The 20,204-nt window shown below is 34.6% G+C and overlaps 1 protein-coding gene and 1 long non-coding RNA gene across 3 annotated transcripts; one reads left to right on the forward strand and one right to left on the reverse strand.

Annotated features, from left to right (window-relative positions):
* Nucleotides 1-1,072: 1,072 nt before the first annotated feature.
* LOC148284946 (uncharacterized) lies at nucleotides 1,073-9,413 on the reverse strand. 2 transcript variants are annotated; one of them, XM_088232455.1, is made up of 3 exons: nucleotides 9,200-9,413; nucleotides 8,893-9,072; nucleotides 1,073-4,318 (listed from the first exon to the last, which is right to left on the reverse strand). In XM_088232455.1, the coding sequence occupies exon 3, from the start codon at nucleotides 4,306-4,308 to the stop codon at nucleotides 3,271-3,273; it is 1,038 nt and encodes a 345-aa protein (XP_088088581.1). In that variant the 5' UTR covers nucleotides 4,309-4,318; nucleotides 8,893-9,072; nucleotides 9,200-9,413; the 3' UTR covers nucleotides 1,073-3,270. The 2 variants fall into 2 exon arrangements, with proteins under 2 accessions (XP_088088581.1, XP_088088574.1); XM_088232448.1 differs by lacking the exon at nucleotides 8,893-9,072 and having other exon boundaries at nucleotides 9,200-9,409.
* A 4,858-nt stretch (nucleotides 9,414-14,271) lies between these two features.
* LOC148284947 (uncharacterized) lies at nucleotides 14,272-20,201 on the forward strand. Its single transcript, XR_015823381.1, has 2 exons — nucleotides 14,272-18,420; nucleotides 18,555-20,201. It is a non-coding gene; the product is annotated as an uncharacterized LOC148284947 (long non-coding RNA).
* Nucleotides 20,202-20,204: the final 3 nt, after the last annotated feature.

A 20,204-nucleotide genomic window follows, 5' to 3' on the forward strand; every position in this document is an offset into this window, starting at 1 on the left:
CAGCCAATGACAGGTCATAAGCCCTGTAAATGCCTAGACTTCCATATTCCCTTCTCAAAAATGTTTTCCCTCTTTGTTGCAACAAATTTAAATAAAAGTAATCAACTCAAATGTCTTTATTTTTTCAATTTATAGATTTTAATTTAGATTTGTTCAATACATAGATTTATTTATTCAATACATAGATTTTCTACAGTACAGAAATCCTACAGTCATTTCTCTCTTCTATCCGTGCCTCATGTCTGAGGATGGTGACTACGCCTGACTCCAGGCGTGGCTCGTCTGTGGACAGTCTCCCTCCATCTGGAACGGTATTGCGCTCTTCTATAGGCATTTGTCAGTGATGATTCTGATAATTCAGTTACTGTGCCACTCCATCTTGTCGGTCGACGTCCACGCGACCTTGTCCCTTCGACACTTCCCAGGAGAGCAGTTTTCTCCAAACTATCACCTGGAAATATGCCCAAAGAACTGCAGGATTCTTTTCTCGCACGTGGTCATTTACACAATAATATAAGAAATGATTTCAAACCCATAATTAACAATGTACATAATGTGTCAAAAGTTTATATAAGAATCATAAGCTATAGGAGAATCTTAAAAACAAAATATTAAATGTTTGTACATAATATTTACCATTATACATTTTAAAGAAAAATGAAAAAATAATATTGCATTTACCTATAGTTACGGACCTACAACAATAACGCCCGAGTGCTGTCGCTAATTTCCTTTTTGAATTTAGTAATATTCAAGTTGAATATATCGCTCGCATCATTAATTCCAAAATCATATTAGGGCTTTCGAAAGTCTGTTAAACAGTTTTCAAAAGGAGTTTCTTGGGATCTGAATGACATAGTTTGGAGGAAGAAACAACGGTAATTTTTCCGTCATAACTTATCAAATCAGTGAAATTTTGATGGGCAAGAGCATTTGGAGGCATCTTTGGTTATTTCATTCTCTGGCCCTTCTTCGAAAGATCTTGCCCTGAAATGCATATTTCCTTCTCGATATGTTCTCTGTTTTATATGAATTAATAAAAAATACGAATACGATAATAAAAACCATCAAATGTTTCTAAAATTTTATTGCAGCCTTATAAATATACATATATAATTATTTGGCATCGTAAGAATAAAATTATCCGTCAATTGGATTTATAATCATCACAAAAAGACTAATAAACTTAAATAAATCAATAATCAACCAGTGGAAGAACGAAGAAACATGGATGTTCAAACATAGGCAAAATGGTGAATGATAGTATGTAAAGTTACCACTTAAACCAGCCAATGACTGATGTTATTTGATGTAATTGACATAACTACAATATGGATAACAATTATATCAATTTGCTGCAACTCGCTAAGAAACAGTCTGAAAGCTGTCTGGATATCGGACATTTACCCGGTAAAAACCAAATGATACCTATACAATGCCTGTATAGCACTTTTTCTCCTCTCCTGGCCCCTGGCCTAAAACAGCATACAATTCAGGTTTGAGAATGGGTTCCTGAAAAGAATACTGGGTGTGCATTGGTATGAATTTGTAAGGAACGCAGAAATAAGACAACGGATGAAGCAACCTCCAGTGACAACTGTCATCGAGCCAGTGGCGATACGACCAGCGGGCCATTGGGTATAGTTCGTTTGCAGATCGTTCCTGAACTACGAGTCGCGACCTGACTTGGGATGACACTGGAGTCGGCCAGACAGATTTCACGGAGACCATATGCTCCATCTACGGAGCAGACACGGATGAAATGAGTGAAGTATGAAAACACGTAGAAAAAAATATTTTAAATGATGTTTTTTCAATTAAATATTTCATCAATGTTTGAGTATGTCCAAATGCTTGCAGGCTGGCTGGATTTCCTCCTTAGGGAGTTATTCATATTTAAATTTATTGCAACAGAGAGGGAAAACATTATTGAGAAGGGAATATGGAAGTCTTAAAGGTTTCAGCATAGAATTAAGAATAGTCCAGAAACCGCATACGCACATCAAACAGAAGGCGACCCAACTACTCATAAATGAGTAGGTTTACATTTTGACCCATTAGTTTTTTTGTAGACGTCGCTCAGTACGCAACTCCTGATTTGAATTCAACTATGCCGTGTTGTGTTCTTTTAAAGTGTACAAATACTGCTAGGATCTTAAAGAAACAGGATGCAATCACATTTCATGTGTAATAGCAAATGAATATGTATGTAACAAATGCATTACTTAAAAATTGAATTATGTTTCCATCTGTCAGATTGTCGAAGAAACAAAATGACCATTTCGTTAGTGTTGCCGGGGTAGTAAATTTTTTACCCTACTTTGCTCATCTTATGAGAGAAATAATAAAAATTGGATCTTGGATTAAACAACTCTATCGTGGACATTTGACTGACATTATCTTTAAAGCATCAAATATTATTTAACATAAAATAAAAATATCCATTTTATGTAAAATAAAATTTGTTTTATATTTAATGTTTAAAGTTCATTAATTCAATTACTTTTATTAATAGACTCTTTACTTATCTACTCTGTTGTGTCAGTCAATATTTCCGCGTGCACAATAAAATTTTAGAGAAATTAACAGATTGCTTTTTTTACCTTACATACATTTGTGTTATAATTATATTTTTTCCTATCGTGCAATATTATGCGGCGGCATCACGAATGCGCGCGGCGAAAGTGAGGCACAGTCTGGGGGGTATTGTTGGACACAGTCCGATGTATTCAAATATGATTCTACACTCCTTCTGGACTATTCTTAATTCTACGAGTTTCAGCTCCTATACTTCACAAAAGTCAACAGATGTAAGAATTGAGGAAATGTGGATGTTTAAACATGGGCAGAATGGTGAATGTTACACAGTGTGTAAAGTGGCCACTTAAACCAGCCAATGACGGGTCATAAGCTCTGTAAATGCCTAGACTTCCATTTTCCCTTCTCAAAAATGTTTTCCCTTACTTTTGCAATAAATTGAAATATTTCATAGTCAGTCTCTGAAGCGGAAGGCAGAGGTGACACGCGGAGACATTTCAGATGATCTTTGCCCAAGAACGGGCGACGCGCCTTGTTTGTTTGCTAGGCTTACATCGTTTCTCTTTCATTTACAAGGGCTGCAAAACTGAAGCCAGGTTTTTGCTGAATTTCAGCACGCCGAACTAAAAGGGCTACCCATCACCGCCTTAGGGCATTCACAGGAACATGAATGATACAAATAGGCTACTTGCGGCAAATTGACAAAGTTAATACCCTACCATAATTGGTAGTTTAAACTTGTATACGACACATCGGGCATGTGGTGTCGTGATCCAGCCAAGAGTCGAAGCAGTGTCGGTGGAATTTGTGGCCACATCGAAGCGTGCTGATGACGCCCCCGCCGTTTACATTCTCCAGACAGATGGCACACTCCACCACCGCTAGGGAGATTCTACACTTACAGATGGGACAGCGCTTCTTGACCGCGCTCCACTGCTCCAGGCACTGCGGGTGGCAAGCGTGGGAACACGGGAGCGGACTGACGGCTTCAGCGCCTTTAAAAACGTCTAAACAAACCACGCACTTGTTGGTCACATTGAACCATTTGATCCTCCGCTTACAAACCGGGCATTTCTTGGCCTGCGGTAGGTATTCGTCCATACACTGCGTATGCAGAAGATGCCCGCATTTAGTTCTGCGCTTGGGCATCGCGCTGTCTTCAAACCGCTCGAAACAAATTGTGCAATTGAGTTCATAATCGAAATCGTCATCGGATCCTTCCGGTGTCGACGAATAATCATTGTCGTCAAATTCTCTCTCGACATCCTCATAATGGAATCCATATCTCTCTCTCGCTAGGTTGTAGACATCCACAAACTCATCAGCATCGCTAGGTTCTTCACTCGCTGCAGATTCATTCAGTCGACAGAAATAATCTTCTAAGACTGTATGCATGTACATTATATTCTTCTTGCAAATCGGACACCTCTGTTTTGCCGATAAGTACTGCTTCAGGCAGTCATCGTGGAATGTGTGGGAGCAGCCGGTAGTGAACGTGACATCTCGGCTATTCAGAATGTCCAGGCAAACCACGCATTTGTTTGTGGTGTTTATCCAATTGGGTATCGAAGTTTGGCAGACTGGACAGTGTTTAGTGATGGGAAGCCACTTGTTCATGCACTCCGTGTGGAGTTTATGGCCGCACTTGGTCACCCGGTGGGGACCGGCGAAGCGGACGCCGAAGTCGAGGCCGCAGTAGGCGCACGCGGTCTTGTGGTTAATGTGACCGCTAGACGAGCCGGCGTACTGGGAACCGGACATGTGGTTCATTGCACTCCAACTGCGAGAAAAATCAACATTAATTCTATATTATTAAAAAGATCTCGGAGTTGTGATTACTTGTGATCTTAAATGGGAAGTGAGAGCTTTATAAAGAAGAAAAAATAAAATAATTTGAGATAAATAAGTCCCTCAGATAACAACATAATATTAAAATTCCTAAACTCCACACAAGTCATGGTCAAAATAGCTTTGTCTTTAAAGGTGTAAAAAATTATAATAATCTTCCCAGTGAACTAAAAACAATTAAAAATAATACATCAATAAATAAATTTAAAGTAAATCTAAAGAAATTTTTTGAACACATGTAAAAACTACATTAAATTTTAATTAGTATGAATGTATTATTGTTTTATGTTTTTTTCTTTATATATCCTATGTTTTTATTTTTTTCTCATATTCTCGTATATTTAAAATTATATAAACTCTTATAAATAAACATCTACAACGGTGTAAGTCACTATCCAAGCACAAGAGTTAGTCTCTTTTTTTGGAGAGTTACAGTGATAACATTTACTAGATGTATAAAAATATATTTGTATAGAATTTTTAAAAAACATGTACCTTTTATGAAATTTATTAATAAAAATAAAAATATATATTTTATTTTATTCAGAAAACATACAGTCATACATAAAAAGTATTTAAAACAACGATATTCTAACATAAAAAGACCAATTAAGTTTTCATAAATTATGTAAAAGATTTAAACATAAAATGTGACAAAAAAATTTCATAAATAAGAAACTCAAGTGAGAAAAGAATAGTTGTTAACGTTTTCCATGGAGGTTATCATTGGTAATAGATAAAAATACCGAATGCACACTCCGAGCCATCCACGCACACACACATGAACGCACATATAAAACATACACAAACACACACATTACATGCGGCACATATACATAGCACAAACCACTCGAGATGTACATTCAGCAACTATCCCAAATAATCGACCCCATGAAGAAATTTTCTGTACAAATGCAACATGCAGTTAAAAATGTCTACATCAATTCTGAGTCCATTATAATATGGGTGGGCCTTAAATTAATGTCTAGTTTCAATTAACAAAAAATAAATGATTGTAGAACTTAGAAATGCTTTATTTATATTTTCAGAAACTGCAATAATTGGAAATTTTAATGATATCGAAGTTTCAAAATTTATACTGCCAAGTGAGTTCCACCAGCTTGTTGACAATGTTTAAGGCGGATTTGCAAATTCTCAAAAACACGTTGACAAGTTGCTGCGGGATGGCGTTCATTTCCGTACAAGTTTTGTTTTAACTGATTTATTGTTGTAAGATTGTCTTATATTTCAGGCGAATTAAGCGGACAAAGGCAACCTCTTCTGGCTCTTTCTAGAGCATATAGGACATGCTCAACGGATGCACTCCCGGTTCTAACGGGCATGTTTCCTTTGGATCTGGAGGTTCAGCGACGATCTGCAAATTTCCACCTAAAAAGAAGGCGTTCCTCTGTTATTGGTGGCGTCCGCCTACTCCCAACTGAAGGAATGTCTCAATCTAATATAAAAAAATGACTTTAAATGCTCTTCTTAATGCTTGGCAATCGCGATGGGAATCTTCCCCTTCAGGGAGGGTTACCTTTCTTTTTTTTCCTTCAATCCGCCAGCGCTTAGAATCTTCTTGGGTTATCCACGATCACTGGACTACGCAGTTTTTATCAGGTCGTGGTAAATTTAATCAAAAATTATTTGTTTTTAATATTGTTGACTCCCCTTCGTGCTGCTGCGGATATCCTAACCAATCTTCTGAACACATCCTGTGGTCTTGTCCCTTTCCCCTTCTCTATGATTACCGAATGGAGCTTCCCGCTACTATCCGTGGCCCTGTTATAGGTCCTGTCGGATATACAGATCTGGTGGCTTCTAAAAAGAATTTCGAGGCTTTTAAAAAGTTTTGTAATCATTTCGGCGAATTGATCATGTCCAATCAATTAAATCCCAGTCAGTGAAGAATTCACTTCCCTCTCTTCTCAATCCAATGAAGTACATATTATGTACTTCTGGATTACTTTCTTTCAGCACAAAGATGCTAAGGCTACCAGATTTCAGAGACCTCCTTCGGGCAGCTTTTCTCCTTTGACAACGAGAAAATTTTCCGTGTATGTGGGCACCACCAAGGAGACTTATGTCCTCAGATGCGGTGTGCGGTATGTGGTGGGTAAAATGAGTTTGAAATGAGTTTCCCGGGGAACATCTCCTTCAAACGGTTGACGATCGGTATCATTCGGCTTCAACTCTTGCATCAGCTGAATTTTACAGGCTTTTAGATGTAAATCGTAGCGTAAAATTCTTCGTAAAGTGGTCCTCTTGTTGTTTAAGGCTTGGCTTCTCTTGCGAGTCAATTGTCGTGGATTTTCCCTTGATGATTCACTAAAACGCTGAATAACTTCTGGTATCCTCGCTGACTTCGGGAGGCCTTCATTCATTATTCTAACCGTTGAGCCGGGTGTCTCCAACATTTTGATCAATTTCCGATTAGACTTTGCGCTTGGTGCTTGACTAATGTCTCATAAACCGAATTGAGCACGGTACATTCGTCTCAAAATCGTCACGAAATAATTGTTTACGTAATATGTTTACGAACACAAAACGCGCGCTGCTATTCCATGAATGGCTCCATGGCGACTAAAAATTCCACAAAATAGCACGTCTAACGCTACCCCCCGCACCTACCCTAGGTATTATTAAAAAAATAACGAAACACAGTTAAAGCCCACCTGTATAAGCAATGAGTTTACTTGACCTTTAAAAATAATGTCAATGGGCTCACATATTACTTTAAATGTTCCGATAAAACCTATAATTTAAACCCAAACAGTGCACAAAAGTTAGTTTGTAACATCTTAAGAACTAGTATAAACTTTTAATAATATTACAATTTTTTTATCAAAATTTCTCAATAACATATTTTTTCAAATTAATTTTAAATATTTTTGATGTTTGAAGCACTTACTTTATGGAACATTATTATTTAATATATTAAAATAAAATAAAATCACTTTGTTTTTATGTACCACTTATATTTTTTATGAAGATGGCATCGAAATTCTACATACAAACAAAAAAGGATATGCACTTGATTATTTTGAAATATTGGAGATTAGAAAAGCTGTAAATAAAAATTTAAATATTATTAATAATCAAATAAATCTTAGTAATAGTCCCAATTTAAATATGTATATAGTTTTGAGATTCTGTTTTTCTCCTCATTGGTAATCTTATCTTTTTTTTACCTCTTGTTTCATATGTATGACATTGTTGGTTAAATTTTATTATTGTTTTTATTTTATTCATCCCCTTAATTATTTTATGTATAAAAATTGCCACATTATATTTAATTTTCTGCTTAGGTGGCAAAATGTTTCAGCAATTTATGTACCTAAACAATTTCGGAGATGTGAACTTGCCCCAATAGAGTATAAGTCGATATTCGAAGTATTTGAAAGGGGAAGTCAGGTTACTGACTGCATAATAAATGTAAACAACTAATGTTTTGAACAAGTAGAAGAATTTGTATATCTGGGAAGCATGTTTTCAAGAGATGGAAGAGTAGAAAAAGATGTTGAAAGGAGAGTGAATGCGGGCAACAAAATGAACGGAGTACTAAGCACAGTAATTACTAATAAAAATATGTCAATCTAAGCTAAACTGGCAGTGCACAACGGAGTTTTAGTCTCGACACGTATGTATGGAAGTGAAACATGGAACTGGCAGAAGAAGGATGAAAGCCGCGGTTGAAATTCGATCTTTTAGACGAATGTGTGGTAACTCAATGTATGACAGGGTTACGAATTATGAAATCAGGCAAGAGTGTAAATCTGAGTCAAGTATAATTGATAAGATTAAGAAAGGGTCTCTGAGATGGTTTGGTCACGTAGAACGAATGGACGACAAAAGAGTGGTAAACAAGTATATATGGCAAAAATGAACGGTAACGTGAGACGAGGACAACCAAGGAAGACGTGGCATGATCAGATAAACCAAAATCTTAAGTCTGGTCATGTCAAAAACAGACAGTACCGAAAGGCATGTATGACAAGATGTATGAATGTGGAAGAAGCTAGGAATGTATGCCAGGATAGACGTGTGTAGCGGTCCATTCTCTCAGCCTACCCCTACGGAGAAATGGCATGATGGTGGTAGTAGTAGTAGTTTTTTTTTTGTAAATTGTTGGAATTACGCTAGTATTTATTTTCAATTCCTGCTCATACAGCCATAGTCGACAAGTCGTATTACTGATTGATAAAAATGTTGTCTGCTGCACGGGACTGTAGAATCAATATTGCATCATCAAAAAACATGGCCAGCAAATACTTCTTTCGCAAGAAGCATCACATAAAATGAACGAGAAACATCTCTGTTGTATTTTTAATAATTGACTTTTCTGTTAGGTACTTCATCTCTCCATCCCAGAACGTCCCGACGAGACCCTAGAAAAATATGGCAACCCTAGTTATATTACTGTGTAGGAAACGCTACCACCAAAACTTGATTCCATTTTTTTAACTCCCTTCAATTTCTATAAAACATTATGATTATGTATCGTACTTTCAAAAAGATATTGGTTTCGTAACGTCTCGTTTGGAGCGCCTGTTTTGAGGCTGAAATTTCACTATTTTCACCAACCGGTATCAGCATATTAGCATTCGATAAGAAACGCAATGGTGTATTTCACATAAATCACACGCTAACGAAATGATTTGATAATTTGACGGTCCAAGCCTCGATCTAAAGTCACATAAAACGATTTCACAAGCACATTTTTAAATGGAATATTTTTACGGGAGTCTAATTGTATTTGTATTCGAGAAAATGTATTTCAACTATGAATAAAAAACGTTTTATTTAAACATACCAGTCAATTCCAAACAGTAAATGGAGGTTATAATATAAAATCGAATGTATTTTAGCAACAAGTTAACAGAGATAAAGATAACACGAGCGGTTGAAACTTGAAACAATTGAAAGTTGAAAAGAATGAAAATGAAAAGATTCGTTTGTTTTTTGTTTTCAGCGTTGCCAACAATGCCAACATCTGACAAGTATCAAGCGAAATTCAGTAAATACTATCTTCTTCTTCTATATATATAAAAATTAATGTATTATAGACTCGATAACTACTGGACCAATCTACATGCGATTTTTCACAAAATAAGAATAATAATATCGTTAATATGTTTATCAGAAGAAAAGTTATGAACGAATATGTTTTTCATCAAACTTTCAGGCTAAAATGCATATTCCAAAAAATTCGGAGAATGTTGTTTTATTTGTATTTTTAAAAAGTTAGTATTTTAACGTTTACGTTTGAATGGATGCTGAATTGATTAATTTCCTTACGATTTTTTGAACTTTACTGACATTTGATACCTTTTTGAAAAACTGATTCTTACACAAAATGCACCACTGTTCGTAAATAGCGCAGAGTTTGACATTTGCGAAAAGAATTCTATATTTGAAAATTTACAATTCATATTTTGGAATTCAACCATAAACAAGTACTTATGGGTCATCTGGTTTAATTTGTCACAGTTCACAGTTGATCGAAACTTCCATTAAAAGGATAACATCATAGCCCGGAAAGGTCTTTGAAATTTGAAATAGCACAGCATTGTGTGAGGGCTATGACAGTTGCCAACAGGCAAGAATTTAATATTATTTTTTAGTAGGTACTATGTACGCTCAGGGTCTAATTCCACTAGTGTTGAAAAGTATTAAGGATGTTAGTTAAATAAAAATAGAATTGAGCAAACTATGCCGTGTACTTGGCTCGCGCCAGTGTTATGCATAGTTCACAAGAGGGCAGAATAATATTGTACATACAGTATACATCTCACATGACCATAAATTTAAAATACAGGGCAGTGTCTTGGTCTCTATTTTCGGTTCAAAGGCGAAAAAATGTCCGGTGTCTATAAAGTGTTCCGCTATTGCAGATTTGTCAGGATGCCCAATTTTACACGCTCTTTTGTGTTCGTCAATCCTTTTATTTGCTGTGCGCCCTGTTTGTCCTATGTACACTTTATCACATCCTTGGCAACTTAGTTTATAAACGGCTTCCGTTTCCAGGGGGTTCTTATCTTTTGGGTTCAATAAATGGTTCTTTATTTTTCCCACAGTCACAAACGTTGTTCCAATATAATATTTTTTCAGCACTTTGGCTATCCTGTCAGTAACATTTTGTGCATATGGTAGAAATACACAGTCACCCAAACAATATAAACAAAGACGGCGGGCTGAAATTAAACTCAACATGGTCCCCCCCAGAAAGCAGTGAAACTTGGTACAAACTTGATTTAAGATTGATGGAGGGTTGAAAAGGACAATTTGACGCGACAAGTTTTTATTAAAAGTTGCTGGAATCTTGTTACAAGTTTGAAGAGACAAGTTTTTGCCGAAACTTGCTGGAAACTTATGTCAATAACGGTATTTCAGAATCCGAAAGTCATAGAATGATGATCAACACATTGCCATATACATTAAAATACGAAGAGAATTATTTTTTTGATTTAAACCGTTATATTTAATCCAAGGACTTTTCTACAAGATTGATCTTTTTTCGCACCACAACAGGCCGTGAGGCCCAATTACAGTAATGAAAAACAGCACGGTACACCTACCCAGATAGCAATTTAAACTTGCCTCAAGCTTGTATCAAGTTTGAAGTATCAAGAGTTCAAGCTTGACCCAAGTTTGAGATTGCAACTTTGTAAACTTGAGGCAAGTTTAAAGCAAACGTCCTAGTTACCATCCAACAAACTTTCATGATGTTTGTTTTTAAAAACATCCTACAAGTTTGCCACACCAACTTTCATGCAATTTTGGGTTTATTTCTACAAAGCCACAAAAAAACTCGAAGCTTCTTAAAAATATTAAAATCAAATAAAATATCTTGTTTTTAATACTCAGTATAAATATACTGAGCAAAAATAAATATTTTGAATAAATACGGGATCCCTCCTATTTTTATTAAAGCGTGCTACCAAAATTTATCTTTCCCAGTTTTTATCTTATTTAAAAAGTCTCTCCAGGAATGTGTTTTTCCATCTCAATGGAAGAAAGCAAACAGCAAATATCTCATCCACTGCATAATGTTTACAACAGTTTCAACTGATTAATTATTAAATATCACAAACATTATACTATTATTGAATTGAATTGATTGAATTATGTTTTATTTACAGAACGAAAAGGCTGTTGATAATATATGTATATAATAAACCAATACTTTAACCCTAGACGCTCTTATACTTCACAAAAGTTAACAGATGGAAGAGTTGAGGAAATGAAGATGTTTAAACATAGGCAGAACGCTTAATGTTACACAGTTTGTAAAGTGGCCACTTCAACAAGCCAATGACAGTACATAAGCCCAGTAAATACCTAGACTTCCATATGTCCTTCCCAAATGTTTCCCCTTTGTTGCAACAAATTTTGATTTGAATATCGGATACTTTTTACCATGAGAAATCCCGCCAGTCGAAAAGCTAGTAAGTCATAAAACAGTTTTTATTTATTTGTTTCAGAGTTGAGAGACAAAATAATGCACCGGACTCTGATCTCCAGTCAATTGTCAGAATTATTTGTCATCACATCACCTGACATCACCTGACATCACATCATCTGACTTTGTTGTCAAAAATAGCCCGTATTTTTTATTTATTCTAAATAAATAAACTGAGTAATAATAACAAGATATTTTATTTAATATTAATATATTTTTAAGAAGGTTCGTGTTTTTTGTTTTTTATTTTTTTTGGTTTGTGTTTTTTTTGTGTTTTTTTGTTGTTTTTTCTGGGTCAAGCTTGAACTCTTGATACTTCAAACTTGATACAAGCTTGAGGCAAGTTTAAATTGCTATCTGGGCCAGCACTACATACTACAAAAATGAATAGAAATGTGTCTGCCGACTGCAACACGGTACAAATTACTAGTACCGTCAAACATGACAATTTTGCCCAGCAATAACAATTTTGCCCACTGCCGAAATCCTTAACAAAAAATCATGTATTAAAGTAAGAAAAATTACTGATATCATTAGAATTACATTTGGTAGGTACTTAAACACATGCTTTTTTTCTACAAAACACTCAGTTTACCCTGAAGATGGCTCATGCAATGGTAGCCAAAACGTCGGAACAAATCCAACACACACGGTATCACCCAAAAAAGGAACATATTAATAACAGTGACAAACTTGATACAGGCTTGAGTCAAGTTTATATTGCTATCTGGGTTGACATGAATTATTTGACATCACAACATCATCTGACTTTCTTGGCAAAAATAGCCTGTATTTTTTATTATTTATTCAAAATAAATATACTGAGTTATAATAACAAGATATTTTATTTAATTTCAATATTTTTAAGAAGCTTCGAGTTTTTTGTGGCTTTGTATAAATAAACCCAAATTGCATGAATATTGGTGTGGCAACCTTGTAGGATGTTTGTAAAAACAAACATATAAGTTCGTTGGATGGTATCTAGGAAGTTTGATTTAAACTTGCCTCAAGTTTACAGAGTTGCAATCTCAAACTTGGGTCAAGCTTTCACTCTTGATACTTCAAACTTGATGCAAGCTTGAGTCAAGTTTACATTGCTATCTGGGTGTGTTGTTACTCAAAACGATTTTTTATTTTTTTGGTATTTATTTACTACTAAATAAAGAAACCTTGCAGTTTATATAAAACATCTTCAGATTTATCATTTTTTTAAAAGTTATTTCTTGAATTTCTTTATGGCCGCTGTTTCAGTATCGTGAGGCAAGTCATTGTACATTTTTAGTCCATTGTTCAAAAGTCAGGATTGGCCCATTCTTGTTTTGGCTCTTTGTATGTGGTAGTGTTCTGATCTTGGAGTAATAATACGCTACCGGCTAATAGTCGCCCATGCCGACAAAAAACATTCTACGATTATCAACTAGGAAGTTAGCTACCATTTGCGGCAATACAACGCGGGCCGTATGCACTAAGGTCGAGAATTGCAAGCGCAAACTGAAACAGTCTGTCGCACGTTTGTTGTTAAACTAAAAACTGCTCTTCTCGTGTTGTGATTGTGTACAATGTCAGTTACTCTTGTCAGCGAAATGTCATCGCCTTTGATGTGTCCTTGTGTTATTTTGCGAATTAGCTCTAGTGTTTCTAGTTTTCTCAGGCTGTTTAAAAGGTAAAAGATAATTGAATTCGCCTTCCATATCCTTGGTACATTAATGTTCTTTCTTTTTGCGGAACATATTGTTTTATTTTATAGAACATGCAATTGAGCTTTGTGTTGGTCTATTTCATTTTAATATAACAATAAATAAAATACCATCTCCAAAACATTTAAAAGGAGATAAGCATTTTTCAATGGGGAAATATCACTTTTTTTTGCAACTTAAAATCAATAAAGGTCTATGAAATACTGTAGAGCATAGGTTCCCAAAGTTGACCCGTCTAACAAAAACTTCCAATCTTGGGACCCACCTCTTAGCTGTCTTAGAGAAAAGAGGGCATAAATATTGGTAATGCTCAGATTCCCCAGTGGCGAGTCGTCGAGTTGAGAACTACTTAACGCTGTCTTATTTGTTCTAATTGAAGTGTTACTAATATGAATGAAAGACTGTTGGAATAAGAAACACAACTTTTTTCACCAAATTCCTCCACGGACTGGCGGCGGACTTCTTTGAAGCTGGATTTCAAAAGTGGATAAGTCGTCAACAAAAATGCGTTGAAAAATCTGGTGATTACGATGAAAAATAGTTAAGAAATTAAGCTTTCCAATGATGTATTTTTCAGTTCAAATAAAAAATGCCTTAAACCTGAAAAAATCTGAGAACCTTATATTTTACACAACCCTCGTATTATTTTTATCGGTATTTGTAGTATGTTATATTTCTCTATTGCAAAAGGAATGATAAGATGGAAGATTTAACTCGACATTAGTTCTAAAAATTATTTATTCAAAATAATTGACATTTTAACATAAATCATTAGAAATAATAAGTCACATTAATTAAGGCAATTATTTTATCACATTATGACACCGCCCGTGATATGATTTTTACAAAAATTGTGCTTATCAAATCCGATAACAATAAACTTTATCAACGACATAATATATAATCTACAGTATCTCTGTTTAAATCGCGTCTGAAGAAACATCTCCTTTCTCTTCCTTAATCTCTCCTTCTTTTCTCTAATTCTTTTTCCCGTTGAATACTAGTATTGGTTTTAGGTAATTTATATACAAACATCGCTATTTTTATTTCCATATATCTTATCTTTAGTTTATTGATTATTGAATGAATGATTATTAATACGTTTTGAAACTTGAATTATATACATGACACTTTCATTTTACCGGTCGGTTGGAAGAAATTGCCATTTGGCAATAAGCTTGTCAATATACAAGTTAAATAAATAAAATATAAAAGATATTATTAAATGGAGACACCTTGCGAGCCTAAAGTCAGTGCATTACTGTAGGGAGGAAGGAAATTGGCTTCAATGCCATTTTCCTCTGACCTTTGTCATGATCAGACGTGATGCTACGCAGAAAAAATAGCACTGTATGTGGTGAGAAAATGCTTTAATATACAGTACTGGTGGATTTTTATAAGCTGGCCCGTGCGCTATACTTACACATACGCATTGTGTAGTATCAGTGAATAAGCCCATGGTATTACCTACATCGCACGGCATACGCATTATGAAAATAATATCTGTCTCCCTCGCGCTCAGACGCGCTTATGAGGGTGACATAAACAACTGTTGCTTTATTAGTTGCTAATGATATGGTAATACAATATACACAGGATGCTTCTGCGTTCGTCTGAATTTTGCTGCGATTCTTGATAGTAAAAATATAATAATATGTACAAATATTAAATTATGGATTAAAAACACTGGTTTATAAATATGTAGGTATTTTCATTTAATCAAATCATGAATATGTCGATTATGTAGTGATGGTGCTTTCGCAAAACTTAAACAAAAACATTTTTAATGTACAGAATACTGATTCTTAAAATCTTCTCTCCTCGCGTCCATCATCAGGGTTGATGTTGATGATGGACGCTGTAACGCGATCCGAAACGTCGGTAGAGAGTACGAACGACACACGGCATAATAACCCAGAAAAACTTATTGTGCATCTTAACGGCCGTGAAAATCTAAGAAGTTTAACTTAGTTTTTAACCACTATTTTTTTTTTCTTTCCACCAACCGGTTTCATAGCTAAACAAGTTTCTTTCTCAAGGTTTACTTAACTAATGAATTATTTGAGATATGAATTCGATGAGACATTCAAGTTTGTTAATAAAAATTCTCGGTTGAAGTTCAATGTAATTTACCATTCCCGTTCACACACAAAAATAATGTAGACGTACATATCAGGCGCGTGCGGTGAATATAATCAGTAGGTATGCCAACAAAAAAATCATGTCTTTACCCTTAGTAGGCATGATAGTACCTACATAGTATAGGTATAAGTAAATATCTAATTAAAATCAATCTAGCATAGAATCACTTTTATAAACTGCGCTCGAGGTGTTATATTACGAAAATTATGCTATACAGTAAAACCCCCTTTTTAGGGTTTTTCAAGGGAGCAAGAAAAAAAAGTGTAAAACTGAGGAAAACGCTAAAGTGAGGAAATTAAAAATGTATGGAAAAAAAATAGGAATTACAAAAAAATAATATTGATTTGCTACACTATAGTGTACGTATACTTCCAGAAAAGTTGTAAAAACGGTGATAAGTGGAAATTGTCAATATTTTTTTTTACCTATTTTCAATGATTTCACTAAAAATATTTTTATATTTTGTTATGGTTTTACCACTTACATAGGGCACATGTTGCATTTTATCAGCTGGGGGTAGATAATAACGTACCACCCAAGATGTTAAGTTGGTACCTAGCTCTCAGATGCATTTAGTATTTTAGCCTTCTGCTAAAATAATGGGTCTCCCCTATGGGATGACACTTATCTTATCTTATCGCTATTTGTAATCCCAAAATCGTGTATTTTAAATTCTGTTATCTACAGCTGCTATTTTAAAAGGCAACTAACAGAATCCATTAGTAAAGTACCACATGCATCGCCAAATGGGGGCATGTAGACAGAAATAACCATGAAGATAAAAATAACTACCCAAAAATTGTATTATATAAGTTCCTACACAACTACACAGTCCTTTGAGGATGAATTAGAAATGTGATCTCTCGAGGTTACAGCGTCCCTCTGACGTAATACTTGGTTTTAATATACACGGTATCTTTCAAGTGTCACAGTAAAATGGTTTATGTAATGTCTTTCAAGTAAATAAATTAACTTGGACTTGGAGTGTTGAATCTCTGTGTGCTACACTACATCGGCACATAACAGAGGGGAGAGATAACAATTTTTTCAGATAATATTATGTAATCTGTTTTTTTATTTGATTTAAAAACAGCATGTTAAAATTACTTTACGTGTAAATAAAAAAAGAACAGAAATGTAATATTGAATTCGCATAATTTTCCCCTAAATGTTGGGAAATTTTATTTATACGGTATCACTTTTTTTCTATGGCATCCCTAAAAACAACTGTCATAGATTGTGGCAAAACTATTTCCACTTTTATGACAACTTTTCAGAACATCTTTTTTACTTTAAATATTTCTACTGTTTTAAACATCGCAATTTGATGATATTACAACTTTATTGTTTCTAAACGTTTGCGAACTGCGTATCATGATTTGTACAAGTCAATATGATGTTTTTGTTCAAATGAAAACTAAGACTAACCGGTCAAATACTCCGATATATCAAATAAAAGGTCAATTACTCTGCAACAACAACAACAAACTATCACACCGTTTCTCCGTAGGGGTAGGCAGAGAGGATAGAACGCCATATCACTCTATCTTGGCATACAGACCTCGCTTCCTCTACATTCATATATCTTCTAATGCACGCACGCCGATTATTCCTACTTTTGACATGTCCATCTTTAAGTATTTGATGGACTTGATCGTGCCATGTCTTTCTCGGTCTTCCTCGTTTTCTGCATCCATCAACAATTGCATCGTAGATCCTTTTAGCCATTCTTTCGCTGTCCATTCGCTCTACATGTCCAAACCAACGCAGCACCCCTTCCTTGATTCCGTCAATAATGCATGTCTCAGCCTTACACACTTGGCGGATCTCGACATTTGTGCACCTATCGTACATCGTTTTACCACACATTCGCCTGAGGGATCGCATTTCGACAGCATTTTTTACTTACTTTCATCATTATTTTTCCAATCCATACTTCGCTCCCATACATTAGAGTTGGAACTAGAACTCCATTGTGAACTGCTAGTTTTGCCTGCTTTGAATTTAGGTTAAGACAATAATTTATCTATACGAGTCTTGTAGAGCAATTTGACAACGCTATGAACCTAAATGCGCGTGCGCGTAAATTCGATCACTAGTTAGAGGTGTGTAGTTCGCAAACGACCTTGTCATACTGACAAGGTCGGAAACATTGAACTAGAGATATGTTTCTTTCATCTCGGTCAGTTAGTTCGTGAACGAAAAGATCGCCGAACTAAATGGCTCTTTGTGTCATTTGGATCTTTCATATCTTCTTGCCTTGTGGATCTCTAGCTCATTTCGTTCATTCATTGAACGAGATTGTGTCCATATCTCTGTGGTTAGTGGGTAGATTAGGTACCTACATATACACTCTGCGTCTATAGTAGGTACCTAAATGACTAGACTGGCTGCTTTGTTCTTTGTTCCTTTATCGTCCCGCGCGCTGCACTTGAAATTTAATTGACACTAATTATGAAATGAAAACTAATTTTAAATCGGGTTGTGGTCCTGTGGCTAGTGTCTCGGACTCACGGACCGAAGGTCCGTGGTTCGAATCCCACTCTACCCCAACTCGATTCCATGTTCTAATAGTGAGTTATTTACAACTCGTTGAAAATGGCCCTCAAAATTAAATATTTGGGTAAATCATAAGAACGCAAATAATTCTTTTTTTAAATAAAAAAAATGAAAAATGTCATGATAAAAATACTATTTTATGAATTATTATTTACGTTGAGATGTAAACCTTAGGTATTCATATTTCAGTACTGCACTCAAATGTGAACAAGAGGTTAGTTTGTTCGCTGGAGATTATTAGGTATTCATATTTCATTAATGCCCTCAAATGTGAACAAGAGGTTAGTTTGTTCGCTGGAGATTATTAGGTATTCATATTTCATTAATGCCCTCAAATGTGAACAAGAGGTTAGTTTGTTCGCTGGAGATTATTAGATATTGTATATTTTTCTGTTCAATATCAATATTTAAAGTAACACTTTTATTAATTAATTTATTTATTTACTAATTCATTTTAAAAATATTAATATTCACAAACCTATAATAATTAATTAACATAAAACATATACATAATTGCCGTAATAATGAACATAAAACATATTAAGTTACTTAAAATAAATAGTGATTAAAATATAGCAGAATAACAATCCAATCGGAAGATATAACATTAAAAATAATTACAAATAAAACAATGTAAAAAATAAAAACCTAATGAGGAACTTCAGCCCTACGGGAAATTGGATACAAAAAATGTTTTCTTAAGCGGGGTAAAAATTAGAGCATTAAATTGTACCCCAAAGTTTCTTGAAAATGTACAGAAAAAATAATCAAAAATATTTTGATAAAAACGCACTACTTTAAATGACGTCACTGGTTCATGTGAATCAACCTATGATCTGAGAGCTATGGAAGATTTCCGGTCTGCTTGTCGCTTCTGGACCAATGGGAAGAACTGAATGAGAATAAGCGGAAATGAACCTCTGACGTTACACGCGGAGTTATTTCAGAAATACAAAACTTTGAAAAATCGTAGCGCCGATAATACGATATATAAAAATAATTTTTATTGACTTAGTTTAACAGTCTATTAATAAATAATTTTTTTTTAAAAACCACTGAACTTCCTCATTGTGGAAAAACTTTTAAGGTCATTTTGTGCTAGAGGCCTATTATTGTTTTTTTCTTTTTTTTACATTTGCAATAGTTTATTTTTATTTATTTCATTTTATTTTTGCACCACAACAGGCCAGGAGGCCCAATTACAGTGGTGAATTATATCACAGAACACCCAGGCATAAGAAAAATCACATTTTAATTTTTGTGTTCTCACCGGGAATCGAACCCGGAACCTTCCGTGCGTGAGTCAAGCGTCTTGACCAATACACCACGGAGGCCGCCAATAATAATATATTGTGTAACTGCACGCGTTTTAAATATAAAAACCTACTTTAAAAAAAAGCTAACCCGATAAGGGGGTTTAAAATATTTATTATTTAAAAAAATAACAAAAAATTAAGTGTTAAAGTAAAAAAAAAACTAATAAACCTTGCATGAAATATAATTTTCGTGTTAATTTGTAAAATCTATATATTTAACATTCTTTTTGAAAATAAAACAATTCATCTGTTTTCTACAGGTTTGTGATGTTCCAAAAAATCTAAAAAATAATATTATAAAATCTATGAAGAAGATCATCCTGACAAACCAGCCAAACGTTTAAAATTACGTATTGCTTTATTCACAGCTCAGATAAATAAAGAAATGTTTTTAAAAAAGACTATGCCTATTAATTATGTACACACTTCTATTTAAATTTTGGTACTCCTGTTTTGTATTTACTTTTTATCTTACAATTGCAATATCCTGGACTTATTTTTTGCTTTTTTTACATTTTTGTATTTAAAAAAAAAAAAAAACTCGCTTCTTAGTGTTAGTTATAGTTAAAATCAACAAATTACAACAGGGATGGAGAACACCTTAAATAAGGGAATATGGAAGTCTAGGCATTTGCCTATGTT

The sequence above is a fragment of the Micrasema longulum genome, unplaced genomic scaffold, assembly GCF_059751315.1.
Source record: "Micrasema longulum isolate JH-2025_06_02 unplaced genomic scaffold, ASM5975131v1 h1tg000074l, whole genome shotgun sequence".
Taxonomy (NCBI): Eukaryota; Metazoa; Arthropoda; class Insecta; order Trichoptera; family Brachycentridae; genus Micrasema; species Micrasema longulum.

Coding starts and splice junctions, on each gene's coding strand:
- LOC148284946 (XM_088232455.1), bottom strand. CDS start 4,308: ATGAACCACATGTCCGGTTCCCAGTACGCCGGCTCGTCTAGCGGTCAC.